Genomic DNA, 13,323 nt, shown 5'->3' on the forward strand with positions numbered 1-13,323 from the left:
ATTTTTTTCCAGCCTTGGGAAGGAGAGCTCAGGGTTTGGGGCGTCTCAGACAGAAAGGCAAACCGCATCTCCTGAGGCAGACAGACCACAACATGAGTGTGAGCCTGAGATCACATACAGGTTCAACATTTCCCGAGGCCTCTTTGCCAGGCCCGGCGGGCGCCGATCTCCCTACCTTCTCTCCCTCCAGGGCCTCAGGCAGAGAGACCCAGAAGACTCGGTCCCTCTGGTTTGGTCCAGTCCCGCTTCGGAAGCGCCTTCGTTACCTGGTCCTTCGCTCCCCACGGCCATAGATACAGGACAGGCGGCTCCCGCCTGGGGAGGGAAGCCCCGGCCACCACGGCCGCCGCCGCCCGCCCTCCTTCCCTCCCTCCCTCCTTCTCGCCCTCCCTCTCTCTCCCTCCCTTGCGCGCTGCCGCTCGCGGGGCCCTCCCGCGGGCAACCTGGTCTGGACCAAATCCAGGTATCTCCGAAAGAGAGAAAAAAGAAAGGACCTTTTACGTGGAAAAGAAAAGAAAGAAAGACCTTCCATTGCATTTATTTTTCATGCTGTGACCATTGGTCGGCCTCAGTTCAGACGTCCCGGACACGGCCCGGCAGCTGCAGAGGTGTGCAGGGCCTGCCGCCTCTCACACGCTGACCGCCGCGCCCCGCGCGCCGCTTGCTCCACACTCTGGGCCGCCGCCCCCAGGGCAGCCCAAACACCCAGCAGACCTCAAGGTCCTTTCTATAGACTCAATATCCGGTTGCCCGCCTCGCCGCCGGCCACAGCCCGGGAGCCCGCTCTGCTCTGTCTGCGGCCAAAGTCCATACACAATCCACCTTGCCGGTGCTCTCGCACCCTGCCCGGACACCCCTCCTGGCCACGCAGCCGTCCGGGCCACACTGGTGCTGCGGTCCAGCCCAGGACTTCGAACCTCGCCCCCTGCACGACCCACACAAAGCCCTGAGCCCTGGCGTTCCCACCCGAAGCCCCCAGTCCCCGCTGCCGCCGTCTTCTTCACCTGTTCTCGGGAAGGGCTGCATCTCCGAGCCGAAGTCAGGCCGTGGGCCGGGGCGAGGTCCCAGAGAGGCCACAGCGGATCTGCCAGGCTGAGCCGGAGCCCCAGCAGCCGACGAGAGATCTCAGAGACCAAGGCTCGCCTTGGCGAGCTCTTGCCTTTTCCTCCTCCCGCAAGTCTCAAACATTCACACACTGAGAGTTCAGCTCTATAAATCCTGCTCCTCTTTCCCATATCATAATTTAAAAAAACCAGTAGGGGAGGTTTTAACTTTTATTGCGATTTCTGGAGTTGGGCTGCGGAGCATATATTAAGTTTACGCTTATGCGCTCTCGGCGGGGAGGGTCCTTTAAGAAATAAAAATCCATCTTAATATCCACAGACGAGAGAGATAATTTTTTCTCTTCTCTTCACGCTGTTCCTTCTGAAGACTCCCTTCCGGCGAAGCGAATAAATAATTACCATCGCCTTAGCCATGATCCACGGCCTTGTGCCGGGGGTGGACTCTGACCACCAGACTGGTCCTCACCTTGGCCCTATGAGACCTCGCTCCATTTCTCTGCATTTGGGGAGGAGACACCTCAACCCCTGGCTCTATGACCTCCCACACATAAGCCCAACAGCTCTGAAACGGAAATGGGGGCACAGAGACCCAAAGCACAGAAGTCGTTCATTAGTGAATTTCGGCCCATCAGGGACTCTATCTCCAAGCCAAATGCTCCTGAGCACCCAGTCCCTGCCTGGGACACGCTTTGCCCCAACTGACTGTGTGCCTGGGGCAGCCTGAAGACTCAAAGGCTGCTAGGAGCTCCCAAACTAGGGGAATCCCTTGCCTGCTTCCCACCAGCTGGCCTGACTCTCTGGAAACTTCCCCATTTCCCTGGGAGCCATAGAGAGGTTTGAATACTTCTCTCCAAGAGAAGAAATTTTTTCTCCCACAAAGGGATGGGGGACAGACAGACCAACAATTCAGCTAGGGAGACAAGAAATTCTATTCCCATTTTCTCCTCCAGCTTCCTTGGGAGTCAAAACAAATATGTTCGCATAAGAGAGGGGAAAAATAAATGTGTATGCATATAAATACAAACAGGGTATTTAAGAGAGCCTAGGGGAGACAGAAACAGAGCCCTACACTCATACAAGGTCACATATATCCCTCCCAGCAGATGACTGTGAGAATATAGAACTCTGTATATATTTTGTTACAGGGACATAATTTTGTTTCCCTGTGTAGACGTTTATAATGTTTTAATAATCATAATAATTTCAAAGTAAGAGAACCAAGAACCTGACCTTCTTTTGGCTTCTCTTCCCCAGTATCTCTGAGAACAGGGGTGTATCTCCTCAGTCTCCATAACCCCTCCCCCATTTATTCCCCCCCACCAACTCCGCCCGCAGGCAGGCAAAGAAACCTCTTTTGAGAACTTTCTCTGTAGCAACCAGGGCCAGAATTGAAGAACCAAGGGGGAAAGGACTAGAGGAAGCTTTGCAAAGTTTCACACTGCTTAGATTTTCCTCTACCCCATTCTCCTCCCCTCCTCCCCCTGGCATCAGCCAACAACCTTTCCACCAACATAGCAATGGTGGGCACAGGCAGCCTCTGTTCACCCAGATGTTTCCACATAGTGCAAAGACAGGCAGCTGCCTGACAGTCACAGCCACAGAAACTGAGGCCTACAGGCCACAGACGACTAAACAGAGACCAGAGTCAGGTTTTTGCCCTGATGTTTCCCAGTTGCGTGCGTGTGCGTGTGTGAGGGGTTCTACTTGGACTTTGATGGCTTTCTTCTAACCTACCAACACCCCAGACATGTCCTTCCCCTGGAGATGGAGCTATAGAAGGGGAAGGGGAAAGGGCTGGGCTGGCGCTCAGAGTTCCCCAACTCTTGGAACCTCCAGGTACCCCACTTTTCTAAGGGGAATCTTGAGCCCCAGTCGACTGGAGGTGGTAGGTAGGAGAGGCTAACCATTCCAGAGACCCTCTTCTCTTTCTGTGCTCCTCTTTCTGCTAATAATTCTGCCCCACCCTGCTGCCCAACTGAGCTGGCCCGCCAGGCCACCTCTTACTCAAACTCCTGAATTTCCTTGGAATTGGCTGGACCCTCTTTGTCTGTCTCCATCAGCTGGGCCCAGGAGACAATAGCTGCAGGAAAGACTCCTCTCCGTTAATCACAGGGATTGGGATAGGTTGAGAGGACAGCATAAAGCAGGGTTCTCCAGACTTGTTCTGCAACCCCACTCACAGCTTGTCCTCCTTGGTCTGCACCCACTTTTCCCTATCTGGGAGGGGGCAGTGGGGCAGTCCCACTGGGGAGGGTAGGAGTGGGAGAGGTGGGTTGGGGCCCTCGACGAAAACCGACTGATGTAACTCAGGCAGTTTCTTGTTGCCGAGTTCAAAACTCAATCCCAACAACATGAAACTACCTAAGCCACAGATCAGCTGAGCGAGCAGGGCGGGAGATTCAGCTTTGCATCTATCCGGAGGAGAAGGGAAGGGGGTTGGGGAAGGAAGAAATTCAGCCCCGTCCCCCTTTCCGCCCCCACAACCTCCCTAAGGACTAGAGAGTAGACTTTGGGTTGCTGGGTGGGTAAGGGGTCTGACTGCCTTCATTAGTTTCTGGTCTAAGCAAATCGCTCAAGAAAAATCTGGTGAAATGGGACCACTGGCGGCCAAATACCCGCCCCACCCCCAGCACCGCAGTGGAGCTATTTCCCTGCATCTCTGGCCCTGGCCCTGAGAGAAGCTGGATCTTCCTTCCACTCTGGAGCTGGGTCCCCTGTCTTGTCCATCTGGCTCTCCTGCACTCTCCTCCTAGACTCCCTCTGATCCTCTCCCTCTCAGCTCGGTTTAGGCTTCTCAGCGAATGTGGGTGGCTGAATCATAGCCCTGTGCTCTGGAGCCACTTCCAATCAGGCCACTTGCCTGGCAAAACGTTACAGCCAGGGAGCACAGGGAACAAGAGGCTGGACGAGGCTCACATCCAAACCAGCGAAAAGCAGGAAAACCTAAGCTTCAAGCTTCAACCCGCTGTACTCCCCCTCCCCCACCAACAGACGACCAGACTGAGCAACACCTAGACCAGAGTGTCGACCTCGAGGAGACCCAAAGTGCCCGAAAAGATAAAGAAGCCAAAAACCATCAATTTATCCCTTTAACCGTGGAACCCCCATGGCAATGGGCCGGGGAGGGAAGGAGAGGGAGCTCCCAGTCGCTGCCCTCCGCTGCCAGCGGCCACTAGGAAAGCCTGGGTTCTCGGCAAGCACGGATGCCCTAAACACCTTCCTCCAGGCTCTGTCCACTGCACGCCGGACACCTGGGGACACCGCTCATCCCCACTCCGCCGCCAAGAGAAGAACAAGAAACCGCTTCTCTTACCTTGTCGCTGCCTCCTCCTCCTGCTGCTCCTGGCGTTTCTGTTAGCTGCTGTCGAGGTTGGGGGGGCTGAGCTCCTCATGCCCCTCCAGCGGTTAAGTTTATTCCTTTCCTTGGATGGGTGGGGGGCTCTTGGGGTGACCCCCAGCAGCAGTGGGGTGCGCCCAGCCCAGCACCCCAGGCAATCAGATCCGTCTGCTCCTCAAGATTGCAGTTTGCTCTCTGCCTCTTTCCCTCCTCCAGTCACCTTTAAATGCATCTTTTACTGCAGCACCACATTATATTTGCAGATCATAAAATCCACCTCTCGCGCGCACCAAGACCGTCCTGACATTACTGTTTTATGACCTTGACTTATTGTGGTCACCTGGATAATATTTAAATCAACGTTATGGTCTCTCACTTACATTAAACCCGCCAAGAGACATTCTAGAAAGGCTCTAGGAGATGGGTCAAACACAAAACACACACATCCACACACTCAGTCTCTTCGGGGGAGGGGGTGTTGCTAAAAATCACTAAAAACAAAAAACCATCCATTTGAGGATTATGATTCTGGAAATTTATTAGGATTTTTTTTTCTCCATTAAGGAAGCTACATGCAAAAGATACAACATACAGAATATCTTTAAATAACACAACTCCCAGACAGGGACAGGGCAATATTGGGGGGGGGGCATTCTGTCTTTGCTTTGCTATGTTCTATTTTTAATTTTTTTGTTCCTCTGGATGAAATTTCTGAGATGTTACTAGATGGGGGATGTGGGGGTGCTAGGAGGGGTGGGAGAAAAGCAGAAAGCAGTACAAATACGAGACTTCAAGCAGATTCTTAGAGCGACTGTGAGGTAAAGACACGGAGAGGGTTTGGTGGAGGCTCTGGGTGCTACGACAAACACACGAACACTAGCCGAACTTTCCAAAACGTCTATTAGTCTAAGGAGGAAATGCAGCAAGGAAGGAACGATTCTGTCTGTGCTCTGCGAGATTACAGACCCTCTCTGGTTAATTTTTTTCCTTTTTTTCCCCTACAAGCGGATGGATTCGATCTTAACTTTGCATGGAGAACAGAATGCTGTGTGTGAGTGCGTGGGTGAGTGAGGGTTTGACACACACACCAGCCACACTCCCACCCCCATCTATGAGTGCACACACCACACCCCACACCCCGGCACCCCATTTCTCATGCTTTAAGTGGAAGCATCTTCGCAGCACGAACCATAGGTCCCTTGGAAGGAGAGTCTGAGGTCTTTGCCTTTTTTGCAGTCGCATTGCATTTATACTCAGGGAGGAAAAAAATATATATCACCAGGCACAAAGGGAGGAGGGGCGGGGAAAGGAAGGAGGGGGAAGGGAGGAGGAGAGGCCGCGCGCTCAGGTGAAATTAAAATTGGAGGTCAGTTCCCGGATCCGATTCTCTCGGTTCATTTTCTTGAGTTTCATTCTGCGATTTTGAAACCAGATTTTGACTTGTCTGTCTGTAAGGTTAATGGTCTTGCTAATCTCCAGGCGGCGCTCTCGCGTCAAATACATATTGAACAGAAATTCTTTCTCCAATTCCAGCGTCTGGTGTTTAGTATAGGGGCACCTCTTCTTCCTTCCGCTCTTTGCTGTCAGCCAATTTCCTGTGGTGTTTTCTGCCTTTATCTCCTCTGTTAAAAATAACATTATTTACATAAGTATCCCTCGAAGTCGAAAACCCTCTCAGCGCTGCAGCCTTTGCCAGCCTGCTGTGGGGTGGCTGAGGGAGCACAGGGGAGCTGCTCTTGCCCCAGGGGCCTGGCGGTGGGCTCCTCTTAGGCTCAAGGTTCTTACAATTTCTTTGGGGTTTAGACTTAGGGAGATAAAGGGAGGAAGTTCTTGCCTCCAAGCGTTTATTAAATTTAAATTACCCAAGTCCACCTTAATCTAAAAGATCCTGAGTACCCTGGCTTTCCCCCAGCTGGCTGACCCTGGCAGATTCCCTAAGCCTTGCCAGATCCCCCCTTCTCTCTGTTCCATTCCAGCTCTGGAAAAATCCAACCAGATGGAAAAGCATTTTCCAGGCCCCAGACCAGAGCAGAGTCCACCCACAGACCAGAGAAATTCCCAGAGCTTTGACCTGTTTCAACTCAGTGGAGGGACTTTGTTCCAGGATCTGTGGCCAGAGGCCACTGCAGTGGTCCCTGTCCTAGGCCCCCAGCTCTTACCCCAACCTGAGCTGCCACAGAGTGACTCTGCTCCCTTAGGTCTCCCATTACCATCTCTTCCTCTCTTAATCATTTCTCCCAGGTATGTGCAGCTGAGGGGAGCTTGTAAGAGCAGTAGAGGCCAGGGGCAACAGAGCTGGGGCAACCTAAGGGGTCCTCAAACAACTTTCCTGGCCAAAGGACCTAAGGTCAAGGGAGAGACATATCCTGAGGAAATGCAGCCTCCTAGAAACCCCCTGCCCAGTCTGTGCATACATAGATGTGTATGCCTGCAAGTACACATGTATACCTGCAGAGATACACACACCTATACACATAAGTACACACACATAGATATGTACATGAGTCTTTTTTTGTAAGGAGATACTATAGAATACTGTGTATTTCCCATGAGCTTATTGACAGCCTCTATCCCTAACACACATTCTTGCTGAAATGGACCAGCCTTGCTTCTCAAGTAGCAGAAGGGAACCTGGCCATCTTTTTAAGGGCAAAAAACAGAGTCCAAAGACCTGAGAGGACACCCAGCAAAGGACTCTGCTGATGGCTCTGAGCTCTCTCTCCTCCCTATTCCAATAAGGCTGCCAGGTTCCTGGATCTTATCTTGTTGGGGGCGGGGTGAGGCGGGGGCCTAAGAGGAACCAGAAAACACACAAAAAAGGCAAACTTGAGGCTGCAGTCTAAAAAAATCTGAATGTCCCGAATTTTCTCTCCTGTCTCTGCACCTGCAGCTTCTTGCCAGATTGTTTACAAGCTCTCCACATCTAACTACGTCCTGTTTATTTTCTTACTGGGGTTGTTAGGTTTGGTGGGGTGGGGGGACAAGACAAATTATAAATGGGGAAGTTTAATCAAAAGCTCTCTTGCCTCTGGCCTGGTGGAGACATCAAAACAGGAGGAGGGGAAAGAAGGGTACAGGGTAAGAGGGATTCCTTGGGGTGGGAGGGATTAGGTTGCTGTGGGGACAGCTAGAGGAAAGGGAGAGCCTATGGGAATGGGTGCAGGTCGAGTTAAGAGGTGAACTTGTTAACCTTGACTTTGCTTTTGGTGGGGGCTAGAATGCAGGTTTTCCTGCCCCAAATCTGCTCCCTAACCAAGCTCAGGGTCTGTAGAGAGGGTATAAGATTAAACCTTCACACTGCACACGTGCCACAGGAAAGGCTTTGAGGCTGTAGGTGCCTCACTCTCCCCCTTATCCTCATGAACACACCAGTGCTCATCTTCCAGTCAGTGTCTCTATGGGGATGATTTACCAAGACCACCTTTGCAGACCCAAGGGGATGAGGCTCTGCCCTTGCCCGCCAAAAGAGTGCCTGTGCATGTGTGAGCGGGCATGCGTGAGTGTGCAAGGATCGTGCAATATGGATGTGCGTGAGTGTGGCACAGGTCGCCCATAGGCATGCGTGTGCGTCGCATCCATATACAAAGCACCAGGAGATCCAGGCCGCCCCCAGCCTGCTCCGCTCTCAGTATTTCATCTTCCTCTACACCCAATGAGCCCCTTATATACTGTCACCAGTAGCCGGTGTTGTGGGGAGCAGGTTTATTCTTCCCCTTTGGTTGGGCCTTTTTCTGAGGCTCTTTGCTACAACTTTTCAGGAAAAGGAAAAGTCGTTCCCCTCAGCTTTCCTCCCCTGCTCCCGTTTCCTCCACGTTCTTTCCCCAAGTATCAGAGAAAGATCCCGAAGGCCCCCAGCTCCTACAGCAGAAATGAATCTTGAACCCTGAGCTTGAACTCTGGCTGGGCTTTCTCTCAACCAAAATTACAGTGAAATCCAACCAAAGCCACATTCCCTTTCAGGAGAAAACCTCTTGCCACGCACACAGAAATTTCCCAACCACTCATTTGTAAGCTGCTTTTGGAAACCAATGAAAAAAGATAATTTAACTAGAAAAAAATGGAAAAGAAAAAATTAAAAGAGGAAACAGAAAACTTACAACGTTCCAAATGCCCTGTTCCAACGCCATCCAAGCCAGGCATCTGGAGGAGGGAGGGACGTGGCGGGCAGCCCTTCACCTCCACCTCTTCCGGCTCCAGCCTCGCTGCCCAAGGCCCCCGGCCGAGCCAAAAGCCGCAGGAGCCCAAGCCGCACGCACAAATCAGACCCACAAACAACAAATCGCGTTTCGCAGGAAACAATTTTCAACTGGGAAAATGCAGTAAAGAGAACCCCCCCATCTCCCCAGCCTTCCCTAGTCCCTGGCACAAGATCGCCATTTTAGGCTTTTTGCAAGCCCCTGACCTGAGCTGGGGGACGTCAGCTCCCCAGGACACCAGCATTGAGAAAGCAAACCACAGCCAGCACGCGCCTGGGAGCAGCCACCCGTCCGGTGCAGCACACTGCGCCTGCAGGCGGCCCGCGGTGCGCACCGCCCCCGCCTTAGCACCCATGGCCGGGGCAGGGCCGACACCTCCACGTCGCCGCTTACCTTCCCCAGCTAAGTGACGCGCCACCAGCCTGGAGCTCAGGGGACGCTAGTCGAAAGCCAGGGTCGCATTCCCGAAATGGTCTGGGGCCTCCTGGGCCCAACCCTCTCCCCTGCCCCCCTCCCCGGCCGCGAAGACCAAGTGCCGGAACGTCCCAGTGGCGCCCGCGGCCCAGGCGGCCTTACCTTTCGCTTCGTTATCCGAGGTGTCTGGGCTGGAGTCGGCAGCTTTGGCCCTCTCCTTTTCGCTCTCCGAGGGGCTCCCTTTAGGGCCCGCCAGGCTCTGCTCCGTCTTGATTTCACTGGGGCTGGGGGTCTGGCTGTCGGACTTGGGGGTCTCAGGGAAACTCACTTTGCCCCCCAACTGAGGCGATTCCAGATGTTCGGCGCGCGGGTTAAGACTGGCCCGCTGCTCGAAAGGGGCTTCGAAGTCGTTGGCCCCAGAACAGTGGGGCGTCTTGTCCAGCGCGGAGTAGCTCGGGCTGGCGCGGTAGTAGCTGGGCACGGGTACCTCGTGCTCCCCAAGGCAGGACTCCGGCAAGGGGTGGGAGTAGAGAGCTGCCTCGGGGCCACTTTTCGCCCGCTTCTCTGCGCTGTACATGCAGCAGACATTCTCCTCCTTGACACTAGGTGGGTAGGAGCAGGAGGACAGCGGCCTGCCAACAGGTTGTTCCAGGCGATAGGCGGCTTTGGGGTCGCCCCAGGAGTCCAGCTGCGAGAGGTAGGACGGATAGGTGTTGAGGGCGAGGCTGGGGCTGCCGCCCTCGTCCCTCTTGGAGAGCGAGGGCGCGAGCCCGCAGCCCCTCATCACCCCGCAGTTGAAGTCACTCCCAGACTGCATATACATGCCTGCGCTCCGGCTATAGCGCTCTCCTCCGCCGAGCGCAGCCAAGGGCTCCGCGTACGAGTTTGGAGTTACATTGCGAGGGCATGTCATTTTCAGAGAGGGGTTTTTAAGGAGCAATACTACAGCGGAGGAGCTGACATCTTTTTTTTTCCCCATCCGGGAGGGGGGGCGCGGTTGGAGGGAAGGGAGGAAAAAGAAGGGGAGGGGGGGAAATATCAGCTCCATAATTATCCGCGCATTCGGTTCTCACCATGTGACGGCTAGACCAATGGGATTTGAAAATGGCCTTGATGATTCAGACGGCCGTGACGTCAGCGGGGTCAAGTTGTCGGCAGGCGGAGCGCGCAGAGTGGAGTAACAGCGCCATCTAGCAGCTGCCTCGGGGTAGGGGCACCGGAGCCCTTCCCCGCGAACAAAGGAAGCGCCCCCCGGGCGGCAGGGGAGGTAGGGGGGTGGAGGGGGGTGGGGGTTCTAGGAAGAGTGGGGTTTGTTTATCCAGTAACCAGCCTGTAACTCCTGGGGAGAAGGGGGCGGAGAGGGGGAAAATGCGGGAGAGAGGGAGAGAGCGAGCCAACCCGGGGCTCAAAACAGTCAAATTCAAATTAAAAGGTCGAGACACGAATCAGGTACTTCTCCCCACTCTTCATCTCCCCTTTCCATATCCCCGGACCCGACTCCCACTTCTTACCTTGGGGATGGGAGTGGGGTGACGTTTTGGGGGGGGTTTGGGGGGATCTGATGAGCAGAGAAAGGGGAAAAAAAGTTAAGGAATCCCAAACAGGACTAAAGTTTCTGCTCTCCCGCCTCCTCTTTTCCCCGGGCTTGGCCCTCGGGGCTGGAAGCTTGGGGGCCGCGGCGCTGGAGGTTGGTGGAGTTGCAAGTTTCCTGTGGGGGTTGACTGGGAATCTCCAGCCTCTAGGGTGGGCCAGGGAGGGGGTCACGGTCACTTCATGGCTACTCGGAAAAGGAGGTTCCGAATGGACGCGGGGTAGGGGAAAGAGGAAGCCAGAGACCAGAGGCACCCGATCCCCGACCCGAGAGCTGTGGCCTGGGCCTGGCAGGGTGGGCGGCTACTGGGTCACCATCTCAGGGGCCCACAAGGCTTTGGCCTTGGAGCCGGTTCTGCTGCTTTACTTCAGGCCCTGGCGGTCCTCGCTTTCCGCTTGACCTTGCCCCTACTAAAACAGGGAATATTCCGGGAAAGAAAGAGGGAACCTGCGGAGCCTCGGTCAGTTTGGAGGAGTCACGTATCACACGGGAAACCAGCACACAAGACGCAACAAAACCCGACCCAGAGAAGCGTCCTTTACAGAGCGCACGGGCTGGGAGCATGTTTGAAAGAAGACAGACCAGTCTATTTTTGTGGTTGTTTTTAAATAAAAGGAAGAAATAAGGGGAACCGTATGTTTCAAACAGTTATTTCCGTTTCTCCATCGCCTTCTTCCAAAGCGAACTAAACTCTCCACCCCTTCCTCAGGAAACGGAATCTGGAGAACAACTTGTCTTTCTTGTCGCCCCACATTTTTCCTTGGACAGAGCCTAGGGTTCAGACTTTCCGAAGGGCTGGAGTTTGGCGGGGAAAGGACTGGAGCCCAGCGCCCTGGCGTGGAGGAGTGAGGAGGCTAGACCGTTTCTAAGGAGGCCCAAGCCCGCTGCGGCTAGAAGACCGCAGAAAGAAATCCGCCGAATTTCCCCATCCAGGGATGGAGAGAGAAGACGCAGGGGTTCCTGAACCTCCGGAAAACTGGAAGGAAATGTGGAGTGTATGATTTGCTTGCAGGACCGGCCAGGGGAGATTTGAAATGGTTTTGTGTTTTCATATGCAGGGTCACCGTGGCCTCAGCATGGGGGTTATCCAGGGCAAGGTTAGGCTGTTTAGGCCCCAGACTTGGGACAGTCCGGGCAGCAGTCAATCCAGGGAGCCATTTGTCCCACCGCCCATCCCGCGGGAAACGGGCGAGACTTTATGGCCACTCTGTTTGTATTATCTGCATTAGTCTTTCCCCACCAGTTTGATCGAAACCGTTCCCTTTTACGAGGACCCAACGAAAATTTCCCGTCATATTTATCAGCCAGGGATAAAAATTTAGTATGGGAACTGATATTTCCTCATTTATGGGACGATGAAATTAAATACCAAAGCAATTGAGAATTATATGGCTTTGGGGGTTCCCTCCCCCCTTTTTCACGTCTCCTTTATTTTCCTGCCTGGTGTGCTTTTCCCAGGACTTTAGCTTCCCAGTTCCCTACCCTTACCCCCCACTTTGGAGTCTGGTGGGTCCTTTTCCCCACGGCCAAGTGGCCCTTGGCCACCTCAGCCTTTTCTTTTCTTTTTCTCTGGGTGTTAGTAGCTGGGGGCCAGGACAGTGCTACCCGAGCCTCTGCCCAGGCCAGCCAGGACAGGCTGGGATCAGAGAAAGGTTTCCAGGGAAGAGCCGCAAAGGGTATGAGCCCAGCCTGGGAGGGGGTGAAGGAGTCGGCAGGAAAGGGTGAAGGAGATAAACTTCAGACAAGCCCCAAGGCGTAGCCTGGGGAACCAGCAGACAGGAAGCAGACCCATCGGCCTCAGGGGTCCCACCACCCAACCTCTTTCCAAGCCCACCTCTCACCTTAGCCAAGGGAGAGGACAGAGTCGCTTCGGAATTCTCGCCATCATTAATGAAAATAATACTCCAGGGAGGAGCCTCCCGCCTCGACTCCCACCTCCTCACAAGACAGAATAGTGTTTAAAGTTGAAATAATTAGAAGTATGATAAACACGGCCCATTAATGAAAAAAGAAATCAAATTCATCAGCCTAAGTGGGACCCCCGGTGGGACAAATGTTTGCCTCTAATTACGCAAGATAAACGAAAACCCGGAGCTGCTAAACTAGAGCCCGCTCGGACGCAGACCTGAATAACTTGTTGGGTTTTCACAGACTTTGAGATTCTGCTTCAGTGGAGGTAAAAGGAAGGAAAAATTGAGTGTTTTATCCTGGCGAAGGGAGCATTTGTGCGGGCCTGGGTCCCAGCCCTGCCCCCTTGGGCTCGGTCTTTCCCGAGGCCACGAGCAAAGGCTGTTTCGGTCCTATTGTCCGGGCCTGGCGTTCAAAGGCATGCGGGCCGCCACAGCGACCCCGCCTGCCGCCACTGCCAGGCACCCACCGCCTGCCCCACAGGGCCAAGACCCTTCAGACTGTGCCCTTGGCAACTGGATTAGGATCCAGGGGAGGCCTGTGTTGCTAGAATCACCCACATATGGACTTTTATTAATCCATTTCCCCAACTTTCCGAGGGCGCCGAGACACCTATGCCTATGCCTACGTCTGGGGCTCCCCCTTCTTACCTCAACTTGGGAACATGAAAATCCAGGGGCTGCAAGCCACAGTGGGGCTCAAGCTGTGCATACGACCTGACAAATCCCACCCAGGGCCAATGCCCTGGCCCCTTTCTCCCTTCCCGGGTACCCAGATCCTGGAAAGGCAACAAGGACGGGGCTGGGCCTCCTT

The 13,323-nt window shown here is 54.1% G+C and overlaps 2 protein-coding genes and 1 non-coding gene across 3 annotated transcripts in view; all 3 read right to left on the reverse strand.

The window, feature by feature from the left end:
- Positions 1-318, reverse strand: part of HOXC4 (homeobox C4) — a 61,063-nt gene extending 60,745 nt beyond the window's left edge. Inside the window, exon 1 of the mRNA XM_063693934.1 lies at positions 176-318. The gene's annotated coding sequence lies outside the window, so the exon portion shown is untranslated. The remainder of the gene's footprint in view (positions 1-175) is intronic.
- A 3,024-nt stretch (positions 319-3,342) lies between these two features.
- Positions 3,343-3,452, reverse strand: MIR196-2 (microRNA mir-196-2). The gene has a single exon (NR_106249.1). It is a non-coding gene; the product is annotated as a microRNA mir-196-2 (primary transcript).
- A 1,461-nt stretch (positions 3,453-4,913) lies between these two features.
- HOXC10 (homeobox C10) lies at positions 4,914-10,739 on the reverse strand. The gene is made up of 2 exons (XM_004053254.5): positions 9,174-10,739; positions 4,914-6,023 (listed from the first exon to the last, which is right to left on the reverse strand). The coding sequence occupies exons 1-2, from the start codon at positions 10,057-10,059 to the stop codon at positions 5,746-5,748; spliced, it is 1,164 nt and encodes a 387-aa protein (XP_004053302.3). The 5' UTR covers positions 10,060-10,739; the 3' UTR covers positions 4,914-5,745.
- Positions 10,740-13,323: the final 2,584 nt, after the last annotated feature.

Source organism: Gorilla gorilla, chromosome 10 (genome assembly GCF_029281585.2).
Source record: "Gorilla gorilla gorilla isolate KB3781 chromosome 10, NHGRI_mGorGor1-v2.1_pri, whole genome shotgun sequence".
Taxonomy (NCBI): Eukaryota; Metazoa; Chordata; class Mammalia; order Primates; family Hominidae; genus Gorilla; species Gorilla gorilla.